This window comes from Apiospora marii, assembly GCF_038362585.1.
Source record: "Apiospora marii strain CBS 49790 chromosome Unknown utg000003l_segment0_segment0, whole genome shotgun sequence".
Lineage (NCBI taxonomy): Eukaryota > Fungi > Ascomycota > Sordariomycetes > Amphisphaeriales > Apiosporaceae > Apiospora > Apiospora marii.
This window is the reverse complement of record NW_027117374.1, coordinates 5162687-5190152: the sequence shown is the minus strand read 5'-3', so window position 1 is coordinate 5190152 and position 27466 is coordinate 5162687. Positions and strand designations below refer to the sequence as shown.

Sequence of the window (27466 nt, the reverse complement as noted above, 5' to 3'; positions counted from 1 at the left end):
CTCCGAATGAATGCGGGGCATGGGGCCATTGCAGGGAAGAGTGGGCTGAGAATACGTGCATGTGTGCTTTGAGCAAAAGATGGTAATTGATCTACATGTAGGTTATATATGTTACATCGTAGAGGCATCCGACGTAAGCACTTGAGCATCCGCAAGTTTCCCGCCTGGTTTGATGTTTCTTTGCAAACAGTATTTCATTCTCGTTCGGGCCCCTTATTTTCTTTCAGCTGCTATACACTACACACTCAGCAATCACCATGTCGCCCGATCTCCAAGCCGTTCACGATGTGCTTGTAGACGTCGCCAAGCAGGCCGGCCACATGATCCTGTCAGCAACCCCGCGCGTTCATGCTGCGGGGTCAAAGAAGAACAGTATGCCATACACTATTCGCTACCTGCGCCCAGGTCTTTCATCGACCATGACATTGACACAAGGTCACTCACTAAAGCGACCGATCTCGTGACGGAGACAGACCAAGCGGTGGAACAGTACATCCAGACAACATTGGCTGCTCAATTCCCGGATATGGGGTCAGTAATCTACATAGGCTTGCTGTCCTTGTTTAAACGTTCTCTTTCTTTCTTGGGCTGACCCGTACTCTCCAGCTTCTACGGTGAGGAGTCGTACACCCCTGGAGCCAAGCTGGGAGCCGAGCCCGTCTTTGTGTGCGATCCTATTGATGGGTAAGTATGGAACAAAGGAGGATGGATAGTCGACCCCCCTTTTTCCTGATCATATACGCAGCACTGCCAATTTTGTACACGGGTTCCCGTGGGTATGCACGTCTCTCGCGCTCGTCATAGACAGGAAGCCCGTCGTCGGGGTCATCTACAACCCCTTTCTCCGGTCCCTGTACACGGCCATCCAGGGGCAGGGCAGCTTTGTGGACCTGACGACGCCGCTGCCGCTCCGGCGCGAGCCGGAGCCGCTGACGACGCTGCAGCACGCGCTGGTGGCGGTCGAGTGGGGCGCGGACCGTCGCGGCCCCAACTTCGAGGTCAAGCAGCGGACGTTCGTGGCGCTGGCCCGCGCCGTCGAGGACGGGGGCGCCATGGTGCACAGCCTGCGCAGCACCGGCAGCGCCGCGCTCAACTTCGCCCTGGTGGCCAGCGGGGCGCTGGATCTGTACTGGGAGGGCGCGGCCTACGCGTGGGACGTCTCGGCGGGCTGGCTGATCCTGTCTGAGGCGGGCGGGATCGTGGTCGACACGAACCCGGGCGGATGGGAGGCCACGCTCGATGGACGCAGATACATGGCGGTGCGTGGCGCCCCCGCTGGCCAGAAGGAGCTGGTGCAAGAGTTCTGGGGACATGTGGCCGGTCAATTGGATTACCACGCGTAGTAACAATCAGACGGAGAAAGTCTATCTCTACTCTGCGGTGGATGTGTAGAGTCACTTTGCGCAATACTCACGTCGCATTTTCTTGATCAAGCCACTCTACCGTCATCCGGAAGTGAATATGCCTTCTGTATCAAGAAGTTGATACTCATGTGAAATGTATGTTCAGTTTGAGACGTCAGACGGAACAGTTAAGTTTTGAATCTAATGGCAATTTTGACGATCCCTCGAAAAAGATAACAAGGAAATAAGACTAGATAGAAGAGACAGCTTCACTTGCAATACCCTAGAAACTGAGTGGTACAGCAATCTAAACTCAGTTCTACTTTTTGCCAATTCCCCAGCCGCTCTGGGAGAATTTGATGGCATTCTGGATCGTGTCCAGCGTTATGTCCGTCTTCCGGTTTTGGGCGAACGTCTTTGATATGCTCATCACGTTTTTGATTTGGCGACCGTTCAAAGTGAGGGAAGACAGTTCCTGGATCTCAGGTTCCCCCACCTGAACGTCCAGATCTGTCGATTTGGTTATCTTGGATAGGAAGATACGCCAGATGCCAGCTCGAGCCTCCGGCGCCAAGTCAGGGTACTCGAGGCAGAAATGGATGCGGCTCTGGAAGGCAGGGTCGAAGCTCGCCAGGCGGTTGGTGGTTAGCAACATGATGCCCTGAAAATACTCGAGATTGCGGAGGAAGACGGAGGTGATTGCATTTCGCGAGAGGTTGGTGTTGTCACGCTCGGTGAGAAAGACGTCGGCCTCATCGAGGAGCAGCACTGCGTTCCAAGCTTCGGCTAGCTCCATCACGCTAGCTAGCGTTTCCATAACGCTGTTGGGGCCCTCGCCTAGCTCACCCGAGCTTATCGTGTAGAGAGCTTTGTGGGATACTTCGGCCATGACTTCTGCTGTGAGCGTCTTCCCCACTCCAGGGGGTCCGACGAGAAGTCCAATCAGACCTTTGCCCTTGTCTTTGACAATGTCATCGAAGGAGCTTCTGACTTCCTCGCTGCCCTGTTGCTTGACGAGTACTTTGATGAAGTCTTTTGTTTCTTCTGGAACAACGAGTGATTGAATAATCGAATCATTCCATTCGACAGAACTGAGAGAAGACTCAGCAAATTTCCCTGTGTAAAATGTCAATTGTAACCCTTCAACTCAGGCCTGTCAATCACAAATCACCTACCCCAGATTTTGTCACCTAAACTGAACCCATACAGCAATGGATTCAGCATCATTTTCAGCTCCGATGTCATCTTGTTGCGCCTTATCGGCCGTGTGATATTTGGAAGGAGGTTGTTGTTTGGGTGGTGTCGATCAAGGACGGCGGGGTCAAGCATTACTCGACCATGAGACTTGCATATCTACAATTAGCAGACACACTTCTATAACATAGCTTCTGAAAACACCGCAATAGTGTGGGCAGTTATTACTCACATTGAACTTGATCAGTTTTCCTCCCTCGCCCTCCTGAAGAGCGTGGCCTTGGTACTCTTGTAGATGTCGACCGTGCAGCGCCAGGAGCCTTTCTCCCCGTTTTGTCAAGGTACCTTGCAGATCATGGTAGTTCGGATGTCTCTCCAGGGGTTGGAGAGATAGTGCAGAAATGGGTATTGTACCTCCGAATTCTTCAATGGTACCGGCGGTTCTGACAGTGCCAAGATGAACGCCATTGAAATCCATGTATTCCATGTATAGGACCCACATTGTCGATCCGTCCTGTTTCTTGACAATCTCTGGTATGCTTCGTAGTCGACAAATTTTCGGCTGCTGGAGTGCATCCACAGAGTGTACAAGTATGCCAGGTGGGAACAGCGTCCATATGACATCATACTCGATGTGGTTCTCTGGGAGGTTGTTCAAAGCCCTGATCTCGTTGGAAAAGTGGTCGCTAGTGAATTCCAGAACCGCTTCCAACTCGAAAATCATCTGTAGATTCGGATTTTCCATCTTTCCCTGTGAGACCAACAACTTCTGGAGAGGAACCATGGCGTGAAAGAGGAGTCGTAATTTGGACGTAGTCTATCATTTGCTACGTTAGTGGAACATCTTTCTATATCGGTTGGCGGGCAGTTGTACCAAGGTTATGGGTGTTGGGAACGACAGCCCTTCGATGTTCTTGTAGATCTCAGCGAAGATGGCGGGCAAGAAAGCGCCATAGATCTCAACATGATACTCTCCAGTGAAAACACCTTGGACGCTGATGATTCTAGCGACCGTTACAACATTCCGACCGAACTTCTTGCTGCTCTTCGGTTTGGCGGTCTTGACATAACGGTATTTGCGGGACTTCCTATGAATAGCTTGTTAGGCTCCTACGAATTCATCCCAGGACATGCGGAGCATGGCCAGTGATCAGCCATCGGCAATTGCGACGCTGAGTTGGATTGCCTGGAGTGCGACATGAAAAGATAGAGAGCAATAAGACCTACTTGTCCCAGCTTCAAATTGTTAGCCCATCAACCATTCAGTGTAGCATATAACGAACAGGCTTCTTCGACTTACATTCGATCAACACGGAGAATCTTCTTTCGACTCTCCTTTGTAACTTGGGCATCATTCCCGTCCTTTACACCATCCTCTTCGGCCTCAGGGACCGAGGCCTTTGACTCGACCTCTCCACTCGAAGGTTGGTCGTGAATGGTGTTGGGTGACGAAGACATCCTGCATTGAGTTACTGGAGGCCTTTGATTTGCCGAAGTGGACACCCTCTTTTGATGCCCGGTGTTTCAGCCAGCCTTCCTGGGGGTATTGATATATTTGATACACCTTTGATATGGAGGCCAACAGAGTCACAGGTACTTGACAGTATTTTTCCAGAACGCCTGGCGGGAGGCCTGTATGCCTTGCTGTATACCTTGCTGTATACCTTGCTGTATGCCTTGTTGTATGCCTTGCTGTATGCCTCGCTTCTTGGTTAGCTTAAGATCAGGCCATCTGAAAGATCTGCCTCGTTTCATATTCAGCTATTGACTATGCTTTTCTTCCACAGCAGAGCAGCTTTCTGTGCACATCAAGGTAGGCTGTGAATGCAGCCAAGATATGGCGGATTATCTATGAGGCTATTGGATAGAAAAACCCCTCAGTGGCATGTTTTCGATCATGATTGAGTGTCTGTGGTAGCGTTCGTTCCTGTATCTTCCGTCTTTTCCCTTGTTTGCAAGTTTGCCTTGTCGCACTGCCACCACTTCGATGTTCAGGGTGGTCACACAAAACTAGTCCCCATGCATGAAGAGTGGAGAGAATGGCCGGGATTTTGTACGGCTTCTTGAGATCATTGGCTTCAACAGACCGGTAGACAGAGACTTGGCAGTGCAGCAATCAAATGTCTATTACCTATCATTCTGTGTACACTGATCAGCCTTGGCCGGAGGCCTCGGCCCATGCATTATGCAAGCTCATAGCCTGCTTCTAAGGCCACGGCAGCGTAAGGCGCATTGGCGGAAACTTGCAGATACAGGTACATTCGTTGGTGGCTGAGGGCTCTTCTGTCAGTTGATGATCGGATCATATGAGGTCTAGAACATGGTTTCCCCGCTCGATTCAGGGCGTAGATTGATATTGTTTTTCGCCCGGTGAAACAGATCATTGAGAAAACTCTGTCAAGCCGGTGTCGGGCTTCCAGGTAGGCTGTGCCACTTGTATCACGGCTCGCGTTGTGCGCATTGTGTACCCATCTATGTCCAGACTTCACTCGCTGTAATAATACAAAGTTCCGATCCATCCAGCTACCAAGTCAGTATCTGCTGCTCCCTGTGTATCTCGCAAGGCCTTCCACGCCCGACCCACAATCCATGCCGCAATGGCCCAAGTACAGTCGACGGCGTAAGTGAACTCTCAAATCTTCTTCGCTCTGATGTTTAGAAAGCCCCTCAAAGTGGACATTCTGTTTTGACACTCTAAAGGTATGACGCTGCTTTGCGAGACTTCTTGGACACCTTGAGAAATGACAGGCACAAGAGAAAGCAACTGGCCTTTTTCGAAGATATCATAGAACAAAACAACAATGCGTCAGTCGAGGATCTCCGGCAATCGGTTGATGCACTGATGCGACCAAGGACTGGAAATCACCAGGTTCGAGGATATTTTCGCGGCGTTGTTCAAGTGTTTGAGGACTACTCTGGGGTGATGGAAGTATTCGGTATATATTCATTTCTCTCAATTCATGCTGTCCCTACATAGTATGATATATGCACTGACGCAAGAGTACAGTGCAAGTTCAGCCCATGCCAATGGCCCTCATCTGGGGAGGTCTTAAAATTCTTGTTCAGGTAAGATTCTCCTTAAGCTAAGCATATTGTATGAGCGACATCGTTGGCTCATCTTTTTTTCTGGTCTTAGTGTGCCGGTCGCTGTGCCGATAACCTTGAAAAGATCAAAACCCATGTGGACGATCTCCAAAGATTCTTGGCATGGCTTTCAGATTGCGAAGATGTCCATGGCGTATCTGTGTATGGTGCAGAGGCTGTCCAAAGAATATTGAGAGCTGCATATACTAGTATTTTGGAGTTCTACTATTATGCGACCAAAACGCTTGAGAATCCACGTAGGCGCACTTGATTCCTCCTGCAGTATGATTATCCTAGCTTACTAAACCTTGAGTACAGTCTCCTCTGCGTTACGCGAAAACCGGTCTCTGTCCAGCGTGGTGAATGACCTAGAGCGCCATTGGAAACACCTGTGCAGGATCCGCGACGGCGCTGAAGCCCAGCTGAACAAGGAACTGCGTGAAAAGGTGTTAGAAGAGTCAATCTCGAATGAGGAAATGCGAAACATTGCGCGAACAGAGTTTGCCAATAATGCTCTGGAACGTTGCTTAAACGAGGCGGAGCGGAAAGCCCAACAGCACTTTCGTGACACGGAAGAGGAACGAAGAAAAGAGGAAGAGCGAACGAGATTCAGTAAGCTTTGCCCACAGCCATTCTCATCGCTGACCTTTTACTTGGAATACACTCACTGACACAAGGCACTGAAGTGAACATCCTGTATCAATTCAAAGAAGAGCTCAGAAGTAACGGCATCGGAGATGGCAGCGTTAATGACCTGTGTCAAGACATCCTATCCGACAGGACAACTGGGACATGCAAGTGGATCCTGGAACACCCGACATTCCAAAAATGGAAGGGAGTGGACTGCGAGCGTCCCATCTTGTGGCTGAACGGCAAGCACGGCTCGGGAAAGACATACCTTTGCGCTTCCGTGGCGGACGCAATCTCGTCCGAGGAGTCAAAGAAAGGGATAGCCTTTCTACGCATCACCAGTGGCCAAGATTGGCCGAAATCTTACCTGATCCGGACGCTGACTTACCAGCTTCTCAACCGAATCAGAACCCTGGATATGAAGGATCTTGCGTCCCTGGAGCGGCTCATCTCTAACGGGCCAGATTCGTGCAATATCGAGGAATTGATTCGACATTGTCTGCAGCTTCTTCCGATAACATTCATCTTGATCGACGGCCTCGATGAAGTCGAGTTGGCCGCTACTCCACCTGATCACAACCCCAACAACAGTGGACTCCCCTCTTTTGTCAAGTTTTTGATCAAACAAGCGACTGGTCTGCCCCAAAAGGTCAGATTGTGGTGCAGCAGTCAGGCCACTCAAAGTGTAAGAGGCAAGATGCTGGATCCCAATTGGAATAAAATTGCACAAATATCTCTTACCACCGCTGACACAGCTGGCGATATACTCTCATACATCAAGTCTGAGATGCAAGGAACGAAGGATTTCAATGATTTGGTCTTCAAGACGTTCATAACTTCGTCCGTAGAAACGGATGCTGAAGGAAGCTTTCTGTGGTGTCGGATGATGTTGAACGCACTCAAGGAAGAAGAGTCAGAGACGGAGACGGAGAGCATCAAAGACCAAATAGCTTTGATGAACAGGGGCCTTCCAAAAACAATGGAAGCCGTCTACGGTAGGATTGTCAAACGAATTCAAGAGCGGTATTTATCGCGAAAGGATATACCCCTGTGGAAGTAGGTTCACTGTCTTCCTCGCACTGAGTAACGAAAATTGCTGACTCATCGTTTAGAATTGTCCTATCCATCCTGACATTTTCCAGGAGACCCATGCGACTGTGCGAGATACGCGAGGCAGTCGTAATTGCTCGCACACGCGACGGCCACGACTTTGATGACTTGGATCTGGTTCCCTCCTCCAAGATTGTGGACTGCTGCAAGTCGCTGGTCCGCCGAACCCCCGCCATTGGGAGAAAGCGTGGTGATGATGACGACTTTCTGCGTTTGTCTCATTCTTCTGTTTGGACATACTTGTTTGATAAGTCAGACATCTCAGAGGGGACATACTTGTTTGATAACTCAGAGGAGGTTGTCAAAAGTCCATTGGTAAAGAGCCGCATAATGTGGGATTGCTGTCGGCGTTACCTCAGCCAGCCACGATTCTCTAAACCATTGGAGAAACGCAATGACGGCAAACTCTACACGGCTTATGGAGAGGAGATTGTCTCGCACAGGTTTCTATCATACGCGGCCAAGTACTGGTTTCATCACTGCGATATGTTGCAGCCGGGGTTATCCAAAGGGAACCAACCGCCAAGCACCACCATGGAAGATGCCATCGCAGAGGTTAAGTCTTTCATGATGTCCCCAAACTTCCGTACGTGCCTACAGGTCCAAAGCATTTGTGTGGAGGGCCATTTTCTGCAAGACTTTGATCCTCTCACAGACAAAGCCAGATGCACCCGAAGGACTCTGCCATACTGCATACTTAACCAGGAACGCCAACTTGCCCGCGCTTATTTTGCCTTCCAGGTAGAATGGTGCCAACTCCTGGAATTGAACCCCAAGTCTCAGTACTTGGGGGAAATTGATCGCTGCTTCTGGGGTTCTCTCGGCGAAGAGAGTTTTCTTTCAAGATATTCCGGTCGCTACAAATCCTTTCAAATTGGCCAGGTCACTGCGCCGACGGAAACTGTTGAAAGTTGCAGATTGCAGCACTTGAGCCCGGATGGAGGTACAATGACGGTAATGTGGTCCGCAATGAGTGGGTAAGTCAGAAATCCAGAGGGCGAGGAAGGCGACGAGTGACAAGAATCGATTTGCTGACGCTGTCGTCCCCAGAGAGTCAGCTCATGTGCACCTTGAACGATGGTCCATTACGTCGGGCATTCCACGGCTGATGGGACAGAAGTCTTTGCCATTCTCTCTGAAAGCGACATGTATCGACAGGTACCCCACGCAATGTTCCGCGACCTTCAACTCATTTCCTATTATCCCTGACTTTTCCTGCATCGTCCTATCGGATGCGATTCATCTTTCCCCAGAATCAGCCCTACTCAGAGTCGGGGGCAAGTTCTTTTTCCGCAATACAGGCGACGAGAGTGGCTTAGAGTTCACCGAGCTCAAGGGAAAACGCTTCGGAGACTCTTGGGAGGATGGTTGCTTTCGGGAAGGCTGCATCGGGGAAGACGGTAGCTCTCGGGATGGAGTGGTTGTGATCTGTCGGAGACGAATTCCTCGACCCCGCGTGGAGAGCAGCCAACACATGGAGAGAGAGGCCAGAAGAGTATTGGCGTCGCGACAGAGAATGTCGTATTTCCAGGACCAGTCACAATCTCGGTCAAGAGCCGCACAGCCACCCACTATCCCTCGCTTTGTCAAGTCATTTATCAGGGAAAATAGGGGTTTGCTAGCGCCCGAGACTTCTTTTGACGACTCCGAGGATACTGATTCGACCTCTGAGGAATCCGAGGAGCCCGATTCTGAAGACCTGCCAGACCTCTCATCCCCCGAGGACTCATGGACAGAAGGGTCAACAGACACGGAAAACGTATCGAGCGACGAATCTGACAGTGAAGATAGCGATGACGAGAAATCGGAATCAGACATTGAACTTCTCTCAGCCGAGGAAGAAATCAATGACAGCGACGGGCTGCAGAACATCGAAGTGGAATCCGATTACCAGGACGAGTCGAGTGACTCGGACTTCCTCAAACCGACCAGTCCCTTTTTCCAATTACCAAACAGCCCCGAGGAGTCCGAAGATGACGGATACGAGACCGAAGATTCACTTGGAGGCTCAGAGTCCAAAGATAATATTCTCATTGAGAATCCGTTGGACGAAGCCAAGCCTTTTGGGATCACACCACGAATTGGGCGCGTGTTATGCGATGCTTGCAACCGGAAAACGAGGCACGAATCGTATCACTGCGCATCTTGCAGCAAGGACAACTTCGACCTATGCAGCAAGTGCGTACATCGCGGACGGTGGTGCCTCAACCTCAGCCACAAGCTTTATCGGATGATTGACAGAAAGCCTGCCGGGGCTGTGTCAAGGAATAACTTTTCGATCCGTCAGGAGCTGGCCGTCTACCAACTCGGTTCGAACCAGGACCTGACATGCAGGTTCAATATCCGGAAGAAGTACAACAGCCTTCTTTACGACTCGCCTCCCGTCATCCATTCAACGCATTCGCTCGTGGTTTGGCCGTTCACGGGCAGTGTTCTCATGTTTGCCGACTTTGAGCATAACCGGTGCTTCGAGCAGAAGCTGAAGAGGACGTCACCAGAGAAAGGTAAGACTGATGCTTCTGATAATGGGTGAATGATAGTGCTGACATTGGCATCGGGAAACGAAGCTCGCGAAATATGCGTCAACATGTCCTTCTCGCCTTGTGGTGGATTCCTACGGGTGTCAACCATTGACGCCGCGACAAGCACTCCCCAGAAAGCCAGTGCGGACGAGAACACACAACCCAAACCTAGGCTATGCATCACGTTGCACGTTATGATCTTGCAGTTATCCTCGACCGATCCTAGCCACACTGTACCCAATATGGTCGCCAGCACCAGCGTGGATCTGGGCTGCTCCGCGAAAACGCTCGTGTCGACCCTACCGTTCGCGTTTACCTGGACCCCATCGTACCTGTACGTGACCATGAGCGACTCGACCCTCCGCGTCTTCCGTGTGGCCTTGGGCGAGTGGAGACACGTGAATCAGAGCCCGGCCCCGGAAAAGTCTGGCGCTGCAACCACCACTGCCGGCACCCCGCGTCTCCAGGTCACGGTACCCAAGGAGACCATATTCATCCCTCGCTCCGCACGCACCCGCTCAGTTCAATTCATCCCCGCCGCCGGGGCGGGTGGCAAGTCCAAGGTCATCATCGGGCCCCGCTACGGTCGGAACCCGGGCCCCCCGATCGGCGCGCTGTTGCCAGACGCAGAGCTCGGCGGCTGGGTGCCTCCGGAGAAGAAGGAGGGCGAACGCAGGGACGACGGTACGTTCCGGAAACGATTGGAGGGGCAACTGGAGGAGTTTGACCACGACGAGGACTGTGACATTATTCAGCTGGAGAAATTCTTGTAGGACACTTTGTTGATTAATGGCAGGGCCTGGTTAGGTCTAGTATTTCACATACGTGTTAATTTAGAGCTATGTAGTTCTCGACCTTGTATCCATTTCTGTTTGGTACACCCTTTTCTTTTTCAGTGCACTTTGAGCGCTAAAGATTGTGAAAGTAATAAGATTAGACGGTCCTGACCAATGAGAGTGCTAACATACACGGCACAGGCGTGGTAGCTTTGGTACTGGTCCCCTAATACAGCTCACCTTGGCTAAGTAATCAGCATTACAACGCAAGTCAGTGTGCCTGGACATCCTCGTCAGCGGGCAGGAAGAGTCGTATTCTTCCCAATTCAACAGCGCTGGAAACTAATACAAGCCGTTCTGCATGCTTGCCCGACGAACCGTCAGCACGCTAGTGCCTCGAATGGCTGGGCGTGTACATAGCCAACGTCGAATAATACATAAAGCTGACCTGCTACCCCGCATCCGCGACCAACTAATTGCCTACCACAAGTCAAAACAAGGAGCAACTTCAAGACACATTGACAACCGATTTTACTTCCGCCGCAGCCTCATATTGCCATCCGCCAACATGAAAACGCTCGGGCTCCTCGGGGGTATGAGCTGGGAATCCACGGTGACATACTACCAAGCCATCAACCGGCGCGTGCGCTCCGTCCAGGGCGGCCTGCACTCCGCCCCCTGCGTCATCTACTCCTTCGACTTCGCGCGGATCGAGGCCCTGCAGCACGCGGGGCAGTGGCCGGAAGCGGGCCAGCTCCTCGAGGACGCGGCCGCGGCCCTGCAGCGCGCCGGCGCCGACGCCGTCGTCCTCTGCACCAACACGATGCACTTCGTGTCGGAGGGGATCGAGGCGGCGTCGCGGCTGCCCCTGCTGCACATCGCCGACCCGACGGCCGAGCGCGTCGCCGCGGCCGGGTTCCGCACCGTGGGCCTGTTGGGCACGCGCTTCACCATGGAGAAGGAGTTCTACAAGGCCCGGCTCGCGGACCGGTTCGGGCTGCGGGTCGTGACGCCCGATGAGGCGGGGCGGGCCGTGGTCCATGACATTATTTACCAGGAGCTCTGTAACGGTATTATCAAGGAGGCGTCGCGGGCGGCGTACCTGGCCGTCATTGCGGATTTGAAGGCGGCGGGGGCTGAGTGCCTCATTTTGGGGTGCACGGAAATCGGCCTGCTGCTGGGCAAGGACGAGGAGGAGCGGTGCGGGTTGCCGGTGTTCGACACGACGCATATCCATGCTATTGCTGCGGCAGACTGGGCCATGAAGGGTGGCGACTGAAAACCTAGCCCTACTCGAGGAGCGGGTAGGATGAAGTTATGGTATTACAATCATCAGGCATGCACTTAGAGTAAAAGACAAGAGCGGTATTAGACAGAACAAAATCGCATTTGCAGAAACTAACAATATCAGACTCGCGAACTCTACTTCTATGCTATAGTACAGTTCTATGACCCAGGTACACAAGTTCACATGGCAACGCACCCACCCGTCTTCTCCTCCTCCACCTCCTGCGCGGGTTTCGTGTCAAGAGGCGCCTCGTATCTCCGCTTCTTGCCCATGCCCGTCTCGATGCGGCGCAGCCCCTCGACCAGGTCATCGCGCGGCAGCGCAAACGTGATGCGGAACCAGCCGCGCTCCTTCTCGTGGAAGGCGGCGCCGTAGGCCAGGGCCGCGCCCGCCGCCGAGGTCTTGCCCCAGAGCGCGAGGTCCGATGCCTCGGTGGCGTCGCGCCCGCCCAGCCGGGCCCAGACGAAGACGCCCGCGACGGGGCGGTAGAAGGGGACCTGGTGGAACGCCAGGAACCCCGTCGCGTAGTCGGCCGATTTTCGGAGGAGTGATCGGCTGTGCTCGAGCCAGGCCTCGGTCGTCCGCAGGTCCTGCAGCAGCGCCTGCGTCAGGACCGCCGTCGCGCTCGAGACGGTGTACCGCTCGACGGTGAAGACGCCCTCGCGGAGTTCGGGGTTGTTTTGCGTGACCAGGATGCCCTATTGCAGCACAGCACACGGGGATTGTTAGCTCTGATGCTGGTACTACTGTAGAAGGATCTCCACTGTTCGAATATTACGTACCAAACGCAAACCGCTGCTACCGAGGTCCTTGCTTATGCCGTACACGATGTGCACGCGCGCGGGGTTGATCTTGAGCTTCTTCAGGTCGAGGGAGAGAACCGAGGTGAACTTCTTCTCGGGCGACTCGACGACGTCCTTGGACTCCGGGTGGTGGTGGTTCGAGTGGCCCCACGTGGTGAGGCCGTAGATCTCGTCCGAGATGCAGTGGATGTCGTGCTTCTCGCAGAACTCGAGGACGGCCTCGAGGTAGACGGTCGGGTAGATGTGCCCGTACGGGTTGTGCGGGTTGCAGACCATGATGCCGCGGACGCGGCAGGGCGCGCCCTCCAGCGCTTTCTCGTAGTGGCGGACGATGGCGGCCTTGTCGGCGAAGTCGACGGGCCGCGCGACCTCGACGAGCCGGTTGGCGTTGCGCAGGTGGGCGGCGTTGCCGAAGCCGCCCCAGAAGGGCGCGTCGATGAGCAGGGCCTCGCCCTCGTCGCAGACGGAGTAGACGAGGCAGTCGAGGATCTCCATGGCGCCGCCCTGGGTGACGACGTGGTCGGCCGCCACGGGCACGCGGGGTGCGAAGAACTTGTTGAAGAAGGCGGCCGTCGCCTCGAGCAGCTCGACCTCGCCGGGGATGTTGCGCGAGTAGCTCAGGTCGTCGGCGTCAAAGTCGCGCTGCATGGCCTTGCGCATCACGGGCAGCGCCTCGGGGCGGATGAGCCAGTTCTCGGCATTGTCCATGCCGATGAAGCCCGTCGGGTTGGGCGGCGACGCGGGGGAGTCGTTGGTGTGCCATTCCACACTCTTCTTGACGCGGGTGGAAATCATGATGGGATGTTCAATCCTTGTGTAAGTCTCAACAACTTTATATAAGTGAATGATAGGCTTGGATCTGTAGATGTGTCCATTGTAATTAACTCATTGGAAGCAACTCGAGTTATATACACCAAGGTCAGCCCGAAGGATCGGCCTCCGTGGCTAGTTGGCCTCCCTCTTCCTACCGAGTTCAAGACGACACTTTGCACGATGACCAGGTCTCTTCATGATCCTGTTCCAGAGGGCTGACTGTCTGTCCAAAAATAAGGCGTAGTAACATGACACACCCAGCGAGGCTTTGCTGCAGCCTGGAAGGCTGAAGCTGAAGCTGACCATGGTAAATTACCGCCAAGATGTCATAAGGCTTTTCAGCTCTCAACGCGGTTTTGAGACCAATCTCTTATGCTTGTTGGGGGCGCTACTTACTCGCAACTGATATGGGGGAGAGCAAGCCCCACTGTTTCCTTTGAATGCCGCGTTCCAGCCAATAGGTAGAGCCAAGGATGACAACATCCGGTTGCAACATACTTGTACGGCCTAGACGCATCCTGAACCCAGAACTCGTGACCCCATGTAAGCTGACCGCGCCGCTGCCAGACCAATTAACCTGGCCCTTTTGGGACCGGAGAGAGATGCATAGGCTCTGCGTTACGTTATTATGATTGATTTTTCGCCGATCATTGCCTAATGGGATCCGTGCCGGTGGCTATAGCGATACCACCTGGGGTGGATTTATTAGGCTATACGAGGAAGCGGGAATCTGACTGACCGACGGGAGGGAATCTGACCAAACATATAAAACTCGGTGTGATGGTGCTTAGCAGTGAGAGTATGCATGACACTAAATGCCTAATTTCACCCGCTTGCCGCTCCAGTGAATGTGACTACCTCGCTAGACGTACATACGGCAAAGGTCTATGACGCGGTGGGTGTAACAGAATATAGTGGTCTGCATACGGCGTATATTTCTCGCTAAGCACGTAAGCAACACCCCTCTGTTCATTCACATTCCTTCGCGCATTCAGCCGGCACTAGATGTGCATCTTTTCCCATACAAGTATTCGCTAAACACTCCGAGGTGCAATCTGTTGCTATTCCACCCCGGAAACTGTCACATCTCGAAAAAAACAGAATTAATCAGAACAATCCCCTTGGCCCTCACGATCTCACGTCAGCCCGTTTACTCTGACTCCTGAGCCCTCCTTCCGCCCTCCTGCGCACCTGACCGGCATCGCTCTGAAACCCTTGGCCCGCCCATGTCTCTGCATCTTGGACGGCAGCGCCGCCAGCCGGTCGTCGGTGGCGAAGACGGATTGGTGCACGGGCTGCAGCCCCCTTCCCCCCTCCACCCCCTCCCCGTCCAGCAGCAGGCACTCGGTGAAGAAGTTGGCCTCCTCCGTCACCAGGACAGGCACGTGGCTGGCGGTGGCGAACCGCTGAAGGCGAGGCGATGATGAAGATGACCGCAGGAGCGAGGCGAGGTCGTCGGGGCGCTCCTCCCCGTCCCAGAGCATCTGCAGCATGCTGAGCAGGTCGGCAAAGTGGATCGGGCCCAGCCCGTACTCGCGACAGTGCATCTTCAGCTTGGCAGTGTCCCCGGGGTCTGGCACGCCATGAAGGGCCACGTAGCGAAGAAACGCAATCGCGGTGATGCGGTTGTTGCCATCAATGATGATCGGGCGGCCGACGACAGCAGCGTCAGAATCAGGGCCCATCGAAAAACTGTGTGCCACGGCGATGGGAGCTATGGCGCACCCCGCGTCCGCATCGTTTTCTTTTGCGGCGAGGAACTCGCCCATCATGCCCGCCACGATGGCGGGACAGGCGAACTCGGTGCGCGCCAGCTCCCGGATCTCGACGTACGCGTACACCAGCTGCTGGTCCCCGCAGAAGTGGACGTAGCTGGGGTTACGCGCCAGCGGCTGCGAAAGGAATGACGTCTCAAAGGCCAGCTGCGCCGCGATGGCCTCCCGCGTCTCACGGCCCAGCGGCAAAATGGCCAGCTCGGGCTCGAGGCTGGCGTGCAGCGTCGCGAAGGCCTCCGCCTGGGCGGCCCTGCTCGTGAGAAGCCCGCCGATGGGATCTTTGAGGAACTGGTGGATCTGCAGAAAGGATGCGACGCGGTCCGGCGACTGTCTGTCCCGTCCTCGCTCGGGGTTGCTGAAGTCGGCCAGCGCGCGCCGCCAAAATTGGAGGCTGATGTTGTGGTCTTCGTGTTCCGTCTCGTATGTCACGACCCGACTTGCGAAGTCGCCCTTGCCGTGGTCGAAGGAAAGCGTGTCCGGAATCGGCGAGGCCGCCAGGGAACACGTCATGTCAGCGAGGAGCGCTCGACTTTGCCGTTTCAGGACCGGCAATGATCGCGCCCAGCTTTCGATGACGTCGTCCGTTGCCAGCATCTGACAGATCTGCACAGCCATGACTTGAGGAACTCTACGCCAGCTCACACGGGACAGCATGTACGCCATTTTCGTGACGTCCAAATTCGGGTGCTGGCAGTCCAACGGCCGGCCCCTTGAGGCGAACTCAGCCAAACACTGACCCGCTGTCGGATACAAAGCAACCGGCTCGACTCCGAAGCTGTTTGTCATCAAGCTCCGGATCCTTTGTCTTGCTAACCAAAACAGAGTCTGAGCTCCCGGGTTCCGGATATCCCGACGCGGCGTCTCCCCCCAATCGACCTGGTCCTCGTGCCCGCAGCACACCGTCCTGGAAGCCGGGTCCCGCTCTTGCTCCAGGGCGGAGCGTAGGCAGTCGACGAAGCGGAGGTACTGCCCCAGCGAGTTGTACGCCTGGGCCGACAGCCGAACCACCCTCTTCGGGTAGGCGGGCCACGAGTACACCGGCACGACGATCCGGTGCTCCTCCCAAAGCGTCTGCTGGAGGGGCAGCATGCCCTCCTGCTCGGGCCCGGGGGAGTCGGGGAGCGGGATGGTCGCCATGGCCCCAATCATGCCGTCCGGGCAGGGCAGCGGGATCCCCAGCGCCCGGCAAGCGATCCTGCGCGCCACAACGGCCAGATCATGGTTCCGGGCTACCAAGGCTCCGAGACCACCACTGCCGCCGCCGGGCACGAGGGTGTTCAAGAAGTCGATACAAGTCGGCAAGGCCAGCACAGGCGACGGGCAGCTGGTCCCCAGCCAGCCGAAGCCGTGCTCGAGCCTCGAGTAGCGCGCCCTGCCCACCACGTACGGCGACCGCGCGACGACGAGCGGCCTGATGCGATCCGCGCGGTCGCGCCGCACGTGCAGGAAGCCCACGCCGCGCGGGGCGCACATCCACTTGTGGCAGTTGGCCACGTAGTAGGCGGCGCCGATGGCGGCTATGTCCAGGTCGGCCAGCATGCCGACGGCGTGGGCGCCGTCGACCAGCGTGTCGACGCCGTGGCGGGCGGCGAGGCGGCGCACGATGGCGCGGATGGGGAAGACGAAGCCGGTGCGGCTGGGGACGTGGTCGATGACGGCGAAGCGGGTGCGGGGCGTGACGCGGGCGAGGATGCGGTCCAGGACCTCGTCCGGGCCCGCCACGGGAAGGGGGATGTCGGCCACCACGACGCGGGCCCCGTCCCGCTCGGCCACGTAGGTCAGGGCCAGGTGCACGGAGCTGTAGTTGTGGTTGGTCGTCAGGATCTCGTCGCCGGGCTGGAACCGCATGCTCTGGATCACGATGTTCATCCCGTGCGTGGCGCCGGGGACGAGGACCAGGTCGGCCGGCTCGACGTGGACGAACCCGGCCAGCGCCCTTCTGCTCGCCTCCAGGCCAGAGACATAGTTCCGCTCGAAGAAGTCGTGGGGGTTCTCCTCGATGGCCTGCCGGATCTCTTTCTGCTCCTCGAAGACCACCTTGGGACACGCACCAAAGGCGCCGTTGTCCAGGTACATGATATCGGGACGGATATGCCAGTCGCCATGTTTTGTATTCAAAGCTGAAATGTCACACGGCTGTTTGCCATCACCCAAATCAAATATCTTCTTTGAATACTCTGTTGGGGAAGGTGGCAGCTGCTGGATCGAACCCATCTTGAAATATTGAAAAGGGGGGAAACTGATTAGTAGAGAGTGATGAGTCTAATTTGAAAGGGACTTGGATGAGTTGTTATACAGCAAGAACTCATGGTATATCTCATCTACAGACTCTCTATTTCATAGGGGTTCTTGCTTCGGAGCTCTCAATATTTTCAATATATCCCCAACTCTCCTCGTACAGATGTCGCATTGGGTTCTCCTGCATGCAAGTACGATTCACCTACATTGTGCTCAGGAACGGCATGCAGTGTCTACCAGGTCATCTGTTGTTTCTCTGCAGAAACTCCTATTGGCTCTCTGGCCGCTATTAGGGCCTAGGCGCGGATTGCAACATCCGGCCACTTAACTACCAACACCCCCTTGGGTGCCCAACACTCCCATAAGCTTACACAAAGCCGTATTGACAAAATGTGACAACTGATCTTACGCCAAGCTTCAGTGAGACTTTCCAGCGAGGGGTCAGCCGCCGTTGTGAGATCAGGCGAGGGGGTTGGAAGCAGGAGCTTAATCCTACTCCTGGGGCCCAGACCCGGCCATGTCTGCGTGCCAACCTCAGTAAGCATAACCAAGATGCAATGCCAGGCCACCCTCTGGGAGGCGACTTGCGGGTTGGTCATTACGTACGAGACAGGTCCTTTGCTAGTCGGATGACGCCCCGGATGATGGCCCGGACTGACGCTGCACCAACAGCCCAGCGGCCAACACAGCCCAATCGATATGACAACATAGGCTATAGGGCGGGATATAACTCTAAGAACAATATACCGTTCTGATTCTGATTGGTCACTGGACGATACATGCGGCTTACTACTGCTTGGCTAGCTTCCTCGTAAGGGCTCGAGCGGCAGACAAGAGACATGCTAGTCCATGCGGTGTATTTTTATCATGTGCATAATCAAGAACGAAAAAGTGGGTATCAGCCACACATCCCACCCCTTTTCGCCTCGCGGAGACCATCTCCGTCGGGTCAACGCCTTGACTGGTTCACGTACGATGTGAGACAAGAAGCCCAGAGCTCAGAGGGCTACCGTCTTTCTGACAGATATGGAAAACAACTTTGGGTTTGCAAAACCATCATTAGCATGACGTTGAAATTACTTTTCTAGGCGGGGGTTTACCTTTGAACCTCCGGGTGACGCTGTAACGTTGAGATCCTGCGACGCTTTGCTGCTTTTCCTGCCATTGAAAGGTTTCTGCTCCATCACTACTCAGTGCCTGTCCATGGTTTAGACAGAAAGAGACGAACAACCAGAAAATATGACTTCTGTTAGCTACCACCGACTCCAGCGACCCTCCCTGGACGACGAAATAGACACGCCCGAGTCGGTCGAGCTGCTCCCCGTCGACTTGAAAGCAGGATGGAAAGTCCAGCATGTCGAGGCCAGCAACCGGAGTGAGGATTCCCAAGAAGAAGAAGAAGACGGGAACGAAGAGGATGAAGGTGAAGAGAAGACGCTGATCTGCGAAGAGCTCCCCCTCTCGCGCCTGCTCCTCGTCATGAGCACCGCCTGGTTCGGCGTCTTCCTCGGCGCCGCCGACTCGACCGTGCTCGCGACCCTCTCCGCCCCCATCTCGAGCGAGTTCCGCTCGCTGAGCCTGCTGTCCTGGCTCGCGACGGCCTACCTCATCTCCAACGCGGCCGTGCAGCCCGTCTCGGGCCGCCTGACGGACATCTTCGGCCGCGGGCCCGGGCTCATCTTTTGCAACCTCGTCTTCGCCGCGGGCAACCTCCTGTGCGGCGTCGCGCCCGGCCAGTCCGTCATGATTCTGGGGCGGCTCGTCGCGGGCGTCGGCGGCGGCGGGCTCATGAGCATCCCCACCTTCCTCGGCTCCGACTTCGTGCCCCTGCGCAAGCGCGGCCTGATCGGGGGCATCGCGAACCTCTGGTACGGGGCCGGCGCCATGACGGGCGCCGTCTTCGGCGGGCTGGTCCACGACTACGGCGGCGGCGGCCTCCTGGGCTGGCGGTTCGCGTTCCTGATCCAGGTGCCGCTGTCGCTGGCGTCGGCGGTGCTCGTCTACCTGCTCGTGCGGGTGCCGCCCAAGCAGTCGGACCGGTCGTACCTCAAGCGCATCGACTTTGGCGGGGTGCTGCTCATCTCGTCCACCATGGCGCTGCTGGTGCTGGGGCTGAGCTCGGGCGGCACCCTGGTCCCCTGGACGCACCCCCTGCCCGGCGCGTCCATCGGGCTGTCGGCGCTGCTCTTCGTCGGCTTCCTCTACTGGGAGCGCAGCGCCCGGCAGCCGGTCCTGCCCGTGGCCCTCCTGCTCGACCGCACGGTGCTGACGTCGTGCCTGGCGTCCGTCTTCTGCGCCGGCATCGCCCTGACCGCCATCTTCTACATCCCGCTCTACCTGCAGGTCCGCGGGGACACGGCCACCGCGGCCGGACTCAAAATCCTGCCCGCCTCCCTCGGCACCTCGTTCGGGGCCCTCGGCAGCGGCTACCTGGTCAAGCGGACAGGGCGGTACGTCGGGCTGGCGCGGGGCAGCGTCGCCGCGCTGCTCCTCGGCGTCGCCATGTTCGCCCTGCAGGACCGGGCCACCCCGGCCTGGTGGACGTGCGTGGCCTTCTTCGTCGTCGGGGCGGGCTACAACGCCGTCTTCACCATCACGCAGGTGGCTTGTCTCGCGGCCGTCGAGCACTCCTACCAGGCCGTCGTCACGTCTTCTACTTGTGAGTTCGAGTCGTCAACCCTTTTGGAAATATAACCTATGCATTGTTTGCTGACCAGACAAATCAGACCTGGCTCGGAGCTTCGGCAGCACCGTCGGCGTCACCGTCGCTTCGGTGGTGTACCAGAGCTCCCTCCGCTCCGGACTAATACAACGACTGGGCGATCAGCCCGGTGCGGAAGAGGGTATGCAACGCATCATTGACGACCTGACCGCCCTACAGGATCTACCGCACGGATGGGAGGACGGGGTGGTGACGTCTTTGATGCAGTCGTTTCGTTATGTGTGGTATTGCACCATCTGTTGGGCCGTCCTTGCGCTCATCTGCATTGCACCGATCAAGCAGCATAGGCTTTTTTCGACGATGGAGAGACGCTGATCTGACCCCTGACCAAACCCATTCACAGTATGGGAGCTGGCTGGCTGGCTGGAGCATGGTGTGTATGTATGTTGCAGCGCTGGCAAGAACACATACCATAGTGGAGGTTTCCTATACAATCGCCCACAGTATACTGAGTGGCAATCTGAATAGTATCAACCAATACGGCTTCAGCCTCTATAAGTGCTTGCATCTTGATATGACGCCAAAGACGTACTGCAAAGTCCGTTGGTTCACTTCCAAATGGATTTCAGTGATCAATTAGGGTTAAATAGATAAAATGCATATTCATTTTCACTTATCCACAATGAGTCACGAATACGGCCAGGAGACCATGCTGCCAAAAACAATTGTATTGATTGTTTGCTCCTTTACTAAAATGCCCAACATAGGTCATGTACCGTAAATACTCTTGCGAAGGAGAACTCCCGCAACCCCTGATAATCTAAAAACCATGGAAACCACTCAAAACCCATCTTTACCGATAATCCTCTCAAAGCAAGCTGAGCGCCTGCACCCGCTTGTCCGCCAGCATGTAAAGCCGATCCATGGGCACCTTGCCGCCGCTCTTGAGACTGAGTAGCTGCGCGCTCTTGATGAGGTTCTTGATCTCCCTTCCGTTGAGGTTGAGCTGGGACAGCTTCTCGAGCGAGGCCTCGTCGACGTCGAACTTGGCCCGCCCGGCGCGGTCGATGAAGTTCTCCCAGACCTGCCGGCGCGCCGCGTTGGTCAGGTCGTGGTAAGGCAGGAACAGGTCGACGCGCGACTGGAAGGCGTGGTCGATGCTCGAGATGCGGTTCGTGGTCAGGAAGAGGGTGCCCTGGTAGTACTCGAGCTTGGTGAGGAAGATGGAGACGAGCTCGTTGCGGGCCAGGCTCTCGTTGGTGCGCGCGCCGAGGAAGACGTCGGCCTCGTCGAGCAGCAGCATGGCGTTCCACATGCGGCACAGCTCCAGGGCGCGCTCGAGCGCCTTCTCGACGTCGGCCGGCTGCGTGCCGAGGTCGCCCGCGCTCATCAGGTACAGCGGCACGCGGGAGCGCTCGGCCACGGCTTCGGCGGTGAAGGTCTTGCCCACGCCCGGCGGGCCGAACATGAGGATGATGAGACCGCGGCCCTTGTCGGGGATGAAGTCGTCGAAGTCCGTCTTGGAGAGGGATTTGTTCTCGACGAAGGCCCAGGCGAGGTCCTTCTCGCCCTCCGGCAGGACCAGCTTCTCGAAGGCCTCGTCGTTCCAGGTCATGTCCTTGAGCTCGTCGACCCGCAGCTCGCACCACTCCTTGGACTTGAGATCGAAGCCTTTCATCCACGGCGTAGACAGGAGGCACTGCTCGTCGGTCAGAGGCTGGAGATCTTCAGTGCGCTCAGCCGGGCCCTTGGCGGCTGTAGAAGTCTCGACCGGAGCCGCAGAGAAGTCCATCTCGTAGGGCGTGTCAGAAAGATCCGGATCGGCCGCTTCGGTCTTGTCATTAGAAGCCTCTTCGCCGGACAGAGGTCGAAGTTTGGGCTTCACGATGTTGCAGCTTCGGTAGTACGCATAGGCGTCCACGCACACCTTGCCAGCAACGGGCCGCTGCTCCGGCTTTTCCGTCTCCAGGAGGATCTTGGTGCCGTTGCAAAGCATGAACTTGTAGCCACGAAGGCTCTCAAACTTGCGGCCCCGTTCGATGAAAGTGGCTTTGGTCTTCTCGACATCGCCGAGGAACGAGATGGGGAAGACGGGCAGGGCCTGGACCCGCCGGAACCCGTCAAACTCACACATGTTGACACTGGTGGTCGTGAAGCCGCTGGCCTCGCCGTTCCAGTCGACGTACTCGATGTCGATGGTCCAGGCGGCCGGGCATGTCCTGGTCTCATGGCGATATCTGTACCGGACGACGCGGCAGATGGTGTCGACGCCGAAGAACTTGGTGATGACGAGCTCGTTGGGTGGGAAGATCTGCCAGATGTTCTCAAAGTTCACCTTGCCCGTCTTCCTAGTGAGGGCATGAGAGAGGACCGAGGACGCAATGACAGGCGTCAGGAACGCGAGCAGGGCCGCCGCCGCATTCTTCAGGGTTCCGGCTTCGGCCGCGGCGTGGTACGTCTTCAGGACATCCCATCGGTGGACCAGAGGCATGAAAGGGGGCTCGAACGTGTAGTTGATGACTTCGAGGTCGAGGTCTTGGTACTTGTGGAGGACCTTGTCGAGAACCTGGCGCATGGCTTTGTCCTGAACGGTGATGTTGGATGTGACCCAGTGCTTGTTCTTGTACTCGTGGCGGTGGACGATGGGGACCTGCAAGGCCCGCTTCTGGAGGTCGGCTTCCTCGTCGTCCACGACGGCGAACTCGCTCCATCGGAGCTGGCACGAGTCGTAGGCGCACTTGTGATGGTACCAGTTGCTGACCAGCTTGGAGGCGTAACCGAGCTTGGAGGCCTCGGATGCACCACTGCTGTTCTTGGCGAGCGCCATGACCTCGACGCCCTCTAGGACCTGGGCATGTTCTTTCTGGATCTTGTCCTCCTTTGCCTTCTTGTTCTCTTCGGACTCGGATCCGGACTCAGAACCGGATTCCTCCTGAGAGTTCTCACTCTCTTCGTCCTCAAAGTCGTATTTCGCGGCTTTTGTTCCAGTTAGTCGACTCTAAATGTGTATAAAGCATCCGTAGATTTCCAAAAGGGTAAGTCAAACGGTGCCATGGATGAGCACCTACATCTACGTGCTGTCTGCTTGGTACGAGCCATGTTGGGCACTGGTTTGGGGTTGTTGACTCAAAAACGGTTTATATCAACTTGTTCAAGAAAGCAGGAAAGTGAAGTATGGTGCTTATGAAATGATCTGGAAAAGATCGGGATGAGAGGATGAGTGAAGATGGATTGGAAAGTTGTGCGATGCAAGATCTCTAGATATACCCAACGGCAGATGCAACCTTGCCTGAGGCAAATCAAGGCAGCCTTCCTGTGTACCCAAAGTAAGCCGCAGAGAAGCATATGGATCTGATACACAAGGCAGCAGCAGGCAGACAGGCGGGTAGTTGGATATGCTTTCTCGACACAAGGCTCGAGAGACGCCGTGCAACCTATAAATTGTGGGTCGCCAAGAGGTCTCATTGGTCAGCCTCTAGGCAGAACCAGGGGTAGTGTGGGGAATAGGCCCCTATCGGGCGTGCTTTCCATATAACGGCAGTACAAAGCCGTCTGAGTCACAAACCACTGGCATAAAGGCTATCATCATGATCATCATGCAGAATTCGGAAACAGAGTCGTGATATGGGCCCAATCCCTTGCTTTACCCCGCCTTATGGAATCCTTCCTAGGCAACTACCTGAATTCACAAAGAGAGGCAAATGGAGTTAGGGCAATGGAAAGAACAAACAATGTGCTCTTTCATTATCTAAGTATAGGTTGATAACGATAGCCTCTGCATCTCTCATCCCCAGTAGCTAGAGATCAGACCATGAACGGCGCACCTAAAATAGGGGCTGGGAAAGGTTCAACCAACAGGAGCTAGTGGCTAGTGCCAACCCAACTCAGCATGACCGTTCAGACCCCCTGGTACTGTGCCGCGATGACTCTTTCAAGCAAACATCAAGCACAAGCCCAGCTCGAAGCCAAGTCCGGATCCCCCTCCCCGTCGTACGTCGCCTTCTTCGGGTAAGGGCAAATAGGCCTCTGCCGGTAAACCGGGAGCTCCTGCTCACCACCCGAAACATCGTCCCAGACCGTCGCGATAATGGAGTCGACCGCCGTCCCATTCTCCGTCCACCGCATGAGCGCCAGCAGGGCATCGTGCTCGGGATCCTCGAACCCGGGCACCGAGTAGCCGCCGGCCACGGTGCCCGGCAGCTTGGCCGCCTGGCCCCACGAGGCGATGTACCAGGGCGCCTTAACCGCGGCCGGCGTGCCGAGGCAGTGCTGCATCCCGGGGATGCGGAAGAAGCGGAAGAAGTCATCCACGCTGCCACCAGCTCCCCCCACGGCCTTGACCGTCTCGTTATAGTAGTGCAGCGAGGACCGCGCCGAGATCAGGCCGTCAGCTAGCCCCTGGTAGAGGATCAGCTTCCCGCCCGCGCGTCGGAACGCGCTGATGTCGAAGTGGTCCGCGGTGGCGTTCCCCGGGTTCGCCCGGACGGAGTCGTAGAAGACGCTTTCTTCGTACTGCCGCCAGGTCCAGGACTTGTCGCTGTATAGCCAGTACTTCTCCCACTGGGTGTCGAAGTTGGCCGGGTTGCCGTAGAGGGTGTAGACGTCCCACTGGTTTTCGCCGCTGAGCTCGAGGCCGTGGTAGACCAGGTCGCCCCGCGACGTGCGGTAGTCGTCCCAGACTTTCTGGGCCGTCTGGATTTGTTGTTGCGTGAGACAGTTCCGGGCGTTGACGCCGCGCCGACCGCACTGGACCGCGCTGAGGTCCGGCTTGCAGGCTTCGGGGCTGCTGACGATGTTGTCTGCGAGGCCGTCGGCTTCGTCGCATTGGGACAGCACGTTGGAGGCGAGCAGGGCGTACTGGCTCGTGGTGGTGAAGGCCTTGGGGTCGCTGGCGGGGAGGTTCCAAGTGCCCAAGGCCGTCAGCCAGCTCATGAGGCCCGTGGTGGGCCAGGCCGGCGCCCCCACCAGGACCCCGTTGAAGCTCTCGGGGCTGATCTGGATCTCCTTCAGGCCCTGTCGGCCGCCCGTCGAGCAGCCAGAGTAGTAGGAATAGGCAATGTCTCGGCCATAGTAGGCCGCAGTAAGACGCTTACCCAGCTCGACAGAGCCGTGCATGGCGCGGTAACCCCAGTCCTTCTGCGCCTCTGCATTCTGGTAGGCCCAGCTCTGGTCCGACGCCGAGTTGTGGCCCGTGTCGGTCGAGAGCGTGGCAAAGCCGTAGTGCGGGCCAGGGGCCATGTCGACCCAGTCGATACCGCCCAAGAAGCCGCCGTTGCCCGTGGCCAAGAATCTCGAGTTCCAATTGTTCGCGGTGGGGAGGTATAAACCGAACCTGTAGGTTGAGGTGCCAGAGGACACATGTATGATGACGGCACAAAGCTCGGGTAGATTGGTCGCGTTCAGCGGGTATCCCAAATTTGAAGGGCCTTCCCCGAACGAGCCCCCTCCCGGAACCGGATAGGCCAGTTCGACCGAAGCCCCCTGGGGCAACGCGGCAGTGAAAGCCGATGCCTTACAGACGCCAAGCTGTTGACGGCCACTCGGTTGCGATCTGGCGGCAGACGCGTGCCGCAGAACCAAGATCGAGACGGCCCATAATATGGGTAAAGAGATGAGAGCCATTCGGAAGAGTTGCTCATAGGACGGATAAACTGGCTTTGCTGCATCTACCCCATCTTCTCGGCTCGCTTTCGAGGCGGTTGCAAATTGCTTTATATTAACCTGCTCTGTCCGTCTAAGGGGGCCCGGTAGTCGGGCTGACTAAGACGTACCTGTTGCCGGTTTGCCCTGGACTACCTTCCATTTCGGGCCATTGCGCATCCCTGGCTTCGTGCCAGCAGCAGCGGTCATCAGCTTCATCCCGGGTCCCTTATACGCCAAGCCGGAGTCAGGTTACGTGAGGGCGGGTTGCATCAGAGCGGAAATCCGGAAGGTCCGTACTATCGAGCTGTGGTACAGCTGAGTGGACAGTCAGAGAGGTTTGTCCCTGGGAGGCAAGAGGGTGGTCAGGCTCGACTCGCCGTATGTGATAGTTCATTACGCTAAGAAAAGTCTTATGCTGACATGTCCCAAAAGGGATACACGGATCCCGCAGGCAGCCGAGATGTTGCGGCCTTCCCCTGTACATCTAAGGGGCTCTGATTGGCGAAGGATCACGCCTGACTACCCCGCCTACTAACATCATTTCTACTGGCTGTGGTTCGTCATATCTTGTCTTAGGGAGTCGGGTCCGTTGGAATCCCATTTCAGCTGAGCCAATAGAAATATGTTGTACAACACCGGAGAGATTCCATAGCTTCTTTTAGCGCGGAATTGGTGAGGTCATGAGGGCCGGTTCCAAGGGGGTGGTTGCCGGGTTCGAACAAGCACCACCAATCTCGAGCTTGACTTGGCTTCAAAGGGCGCTATATCGAAGCGGTGTGTTCCTGGATATCCGAGGTCAACCATATTGTGGCTGCCAATATTACCGGCACTTATTTAGCACTCTGTGTGCGAAACACCATTCTCACGGTAGCGACAGAGATCCACTGCCCTGGTCGGCGGATGCCAAAACTCAGCACGTGATCGATCGTCCCTTGGATCAAGATATACTCACGTAATATTACAGGCATCTGGGACGTTGTTATACCATTACTTCACCTGAAACTCTAACTTGGCTTTCAACAAGGTTGGGTACTAGTTGGAATCCAACGAGCCATAACTACAAACACACTCAGTTGAGCTCACTGATCCTAGCACGACGACTATACTCTAAACTCACGGAAGAAGTCAGCAAACCACCGCGTATTAAGTAACGTTATATGATAAGTAGGTGCCCGAAAAAAATCACGAGGGAAATAGTATCACTGAAGACCACCACCGGAATCTTAGTAGGACGTGTGAAGTGCTTTACCACCAGGACCAAAGTAGAGTTCTTGCATCACCTTGTGGCCGGGGTTCAACTTGTTGGCGAGGAAAGGTGCATTCTACCAACTGCACGGACATACCCAAAATCCGAGTCAGATGGTCCAATAACTGCCGATATTATAATGCTGCCCTGAGCCTACCCACAGCCTGTATTATTACAACCACTCCTTCGCAAGTCCATGCGTTGAGGGCGAGACTACGAGATGGACCGAGTCATGCAACTACGACGCTCCCTCGGCCCCTGCTGCTGCTTAAGAACAGGCCGGGCTGTGATGGGGGCACTGCACGGCTGCTCCATTCCCCATCCACGAGGCAACTCCAT

The 27466-nt window shown here is 55.9% G+C and overlaps 11 protein-coding genes across 11 annotated transcripts; 6 read left to right on the top strand and 5 right to left on the bottom strand.

Annotated features, from left to right (window-relative positions):
* Positions 1-257: 257 nt before the first annotated feature.
* PG985_005165 (uncharacterized protein) lies at positions 258-1343 on the top strand (the record flags this gene model as incomplete). Its single annotated transcript, XM_066824934.1, has 4 exons — positions 258-372; positions 450-531; positions 607-684; positions 746-1343. The coding sequence occupies 4 exons, from the start codon at positions 258-260 to the stop codon at positions 1341-1343; spliced, it is 873 nt and encodes a 290-aa protein (XP_066688094.1).
* A 319-nt stretch (positions 1344-1662) lies between these two features.
* Positions 1663-3995, bottom strand: PG985_005164 (AAA family ATPase; the record flags this gene model as incomplete). Its single annotated transcript, XM_066824933.1, has 5 exons — positions 1663-2459; positions 2519-2696; positions 2770-3354; positions 3412-3625; positions 3838-3995. The coding sequence occupies 5 exons, from the start codon at positions 3993-3995 to the stop codon at positions 1663-1665; spliced, it is 1932 nt and encodes a 643-aa protein (XP_066688093.1).
* A 1139-nt stretch (positions 3996-5134) lies between these two features.
* Positions 5135-7311, top strand: PG985_005163 (uncharacterized protein; the record flags this gene model as incomplete). Its single annotated transcript, XM_066824932.1, has 6 exons — positions 5135-5157; positions 5238-5473; positions 5545-5603; positions 5674-5878; positions 5940-6233; positions 6299-7311. 6 exons carry the CDS (start codon positions 5135-5137, stop codon positions 7309-7311), a joined length of 1830 nt encoding a protein of 609 aa, XP_066688092.1.
* A 1566-nt stretch (positions 7312-8877) lies between these two features.
* PG985_005162 (Vegetative incompatibility protein HET-E-1) lies at positions 8878-9894 on the top strand (the record flags this gene model as incomplete). Its single annotated transcript, XM_066824931.1, has 1 exon — positions 8878-9894. One exon carries the CDS (start codon positions 8878-8880, stop codon positions 9892-9894), a length of 1017 nt encoding a protein of 338 aa, XP_066688091.1.
* Positions 9895-9948: 54 nt separating this feature from the next.
* On the top strand, positions 9949-10656 carry PG985_005161 (uncharacterized protein; the record flags this gene model as incomplete). The annotated part of the gene is made up of 1 exon (XM_066824930.1): positions 9949-10656. The coding sequence occupies one exon, from the start codon at positions 9949-9951 to the stop codon at positions 10654-10656; it is 708 nt and encodes a 235-aa protein (XP_066688090.1).
* Positions 10657-11227: 571 nt separating this feature from the next.
* On the top strand, positions 11228-11938 carry PG985_005160 (uncharacterized protein; the record flags this gene model as incomplete). Its single annotated transcript, XM_066824929.1, has 1 exon — positions 11228-11938. One exon carries the CDS (start codon positions 11228-11230, stop codon positions 11936-11938), a length of 711 nt encoding a protein of 236 aa, XP_066688089.1.
* Positions 11939-12126: 188 nt separating this feature from the next.
* Positions 12127-13545, bottom strand: PG985_005159 (PLP-dependent transferase; the record flags this gene model as incomplete). Its single annotated transcript, XM_066824928.1, has 2 exons — positions 12127-12645; positions 12730-13545. The coding sequence occupies 2 exons, from the start codon at positions 13543-13545 to the stop codon at positions 12127-12129; spliced, it is 1335 nt and encodes a 444-aa protein (XP_066688088.1).
* A 1154-nt stretch (positions 13546-14699) lies between these two features.
* On the bottom strand, positions 14700-17414 carry PG985_005158 (pyridoxal phosphate-dependent transferase; the record flags this gene model as incomplete). The annotated part of the gene is made up of 1 exon (XM_066824927.1): positions 14700-17414. One exon carries the CDS (start codon positions 17412-17414, stop codon positions 14700-14702), a length of 2715 nt encoding a protein of 904 aa, XP_066688087.1.
* Positions 17415-18815: 1401 nt separating this feature from the next.
* PG985_005157 (uncharacterized protein) lies at positions 18816-20613 on the top strand (the record flags this gene model as incomplete). Its single annotated transcript, XM_066824926.1, has 2 exons — positions 18816-20235; positions 20303-20613. 2 exons carry the CDS (start codon positions 18816-18818, stop codon positions 20611-20613), a joined length of 1731 nt encoding a protein of 576 aa, XP_066688086.1.
* A 493-nt stretch (positions 20614-21106) lies between these two features.
* On the bottom strand, positions 21107-23337 carry PG985_005156 (uncharacterized protein; the record flags this gene model as incomplete). Its single annotated transcript, XM_066824925.1, has 2 exons — positions 21107-23214; positions 23313-23337. 2 exons carry the CDS (start codon positions 23335-23337, stop codon positions 21107-21109), a joined length of 2133 nt encoding a protein of 710 aa, XP_066688085.1.
* Positions 23338-24180: 843 nt separating this feature from the next.
* On the bottom strand, positions 24181-25860 carry PG985_005155 (feruloyl esterase-like protein B; the record flags this gene model as incomplete). Its single annotated transcript, XM_066824924.1, has 1 exon — positions 24181-25860. One exon carries the CDS (start codon positions 25858-25860, stop codon positions 24181-24183), a length of 1680 nt encoding a protein of 559 aa, XP_066688084.1.
* Between the last annotated feature and the right edge of the window lie 1606 nt (positions 25861-27466).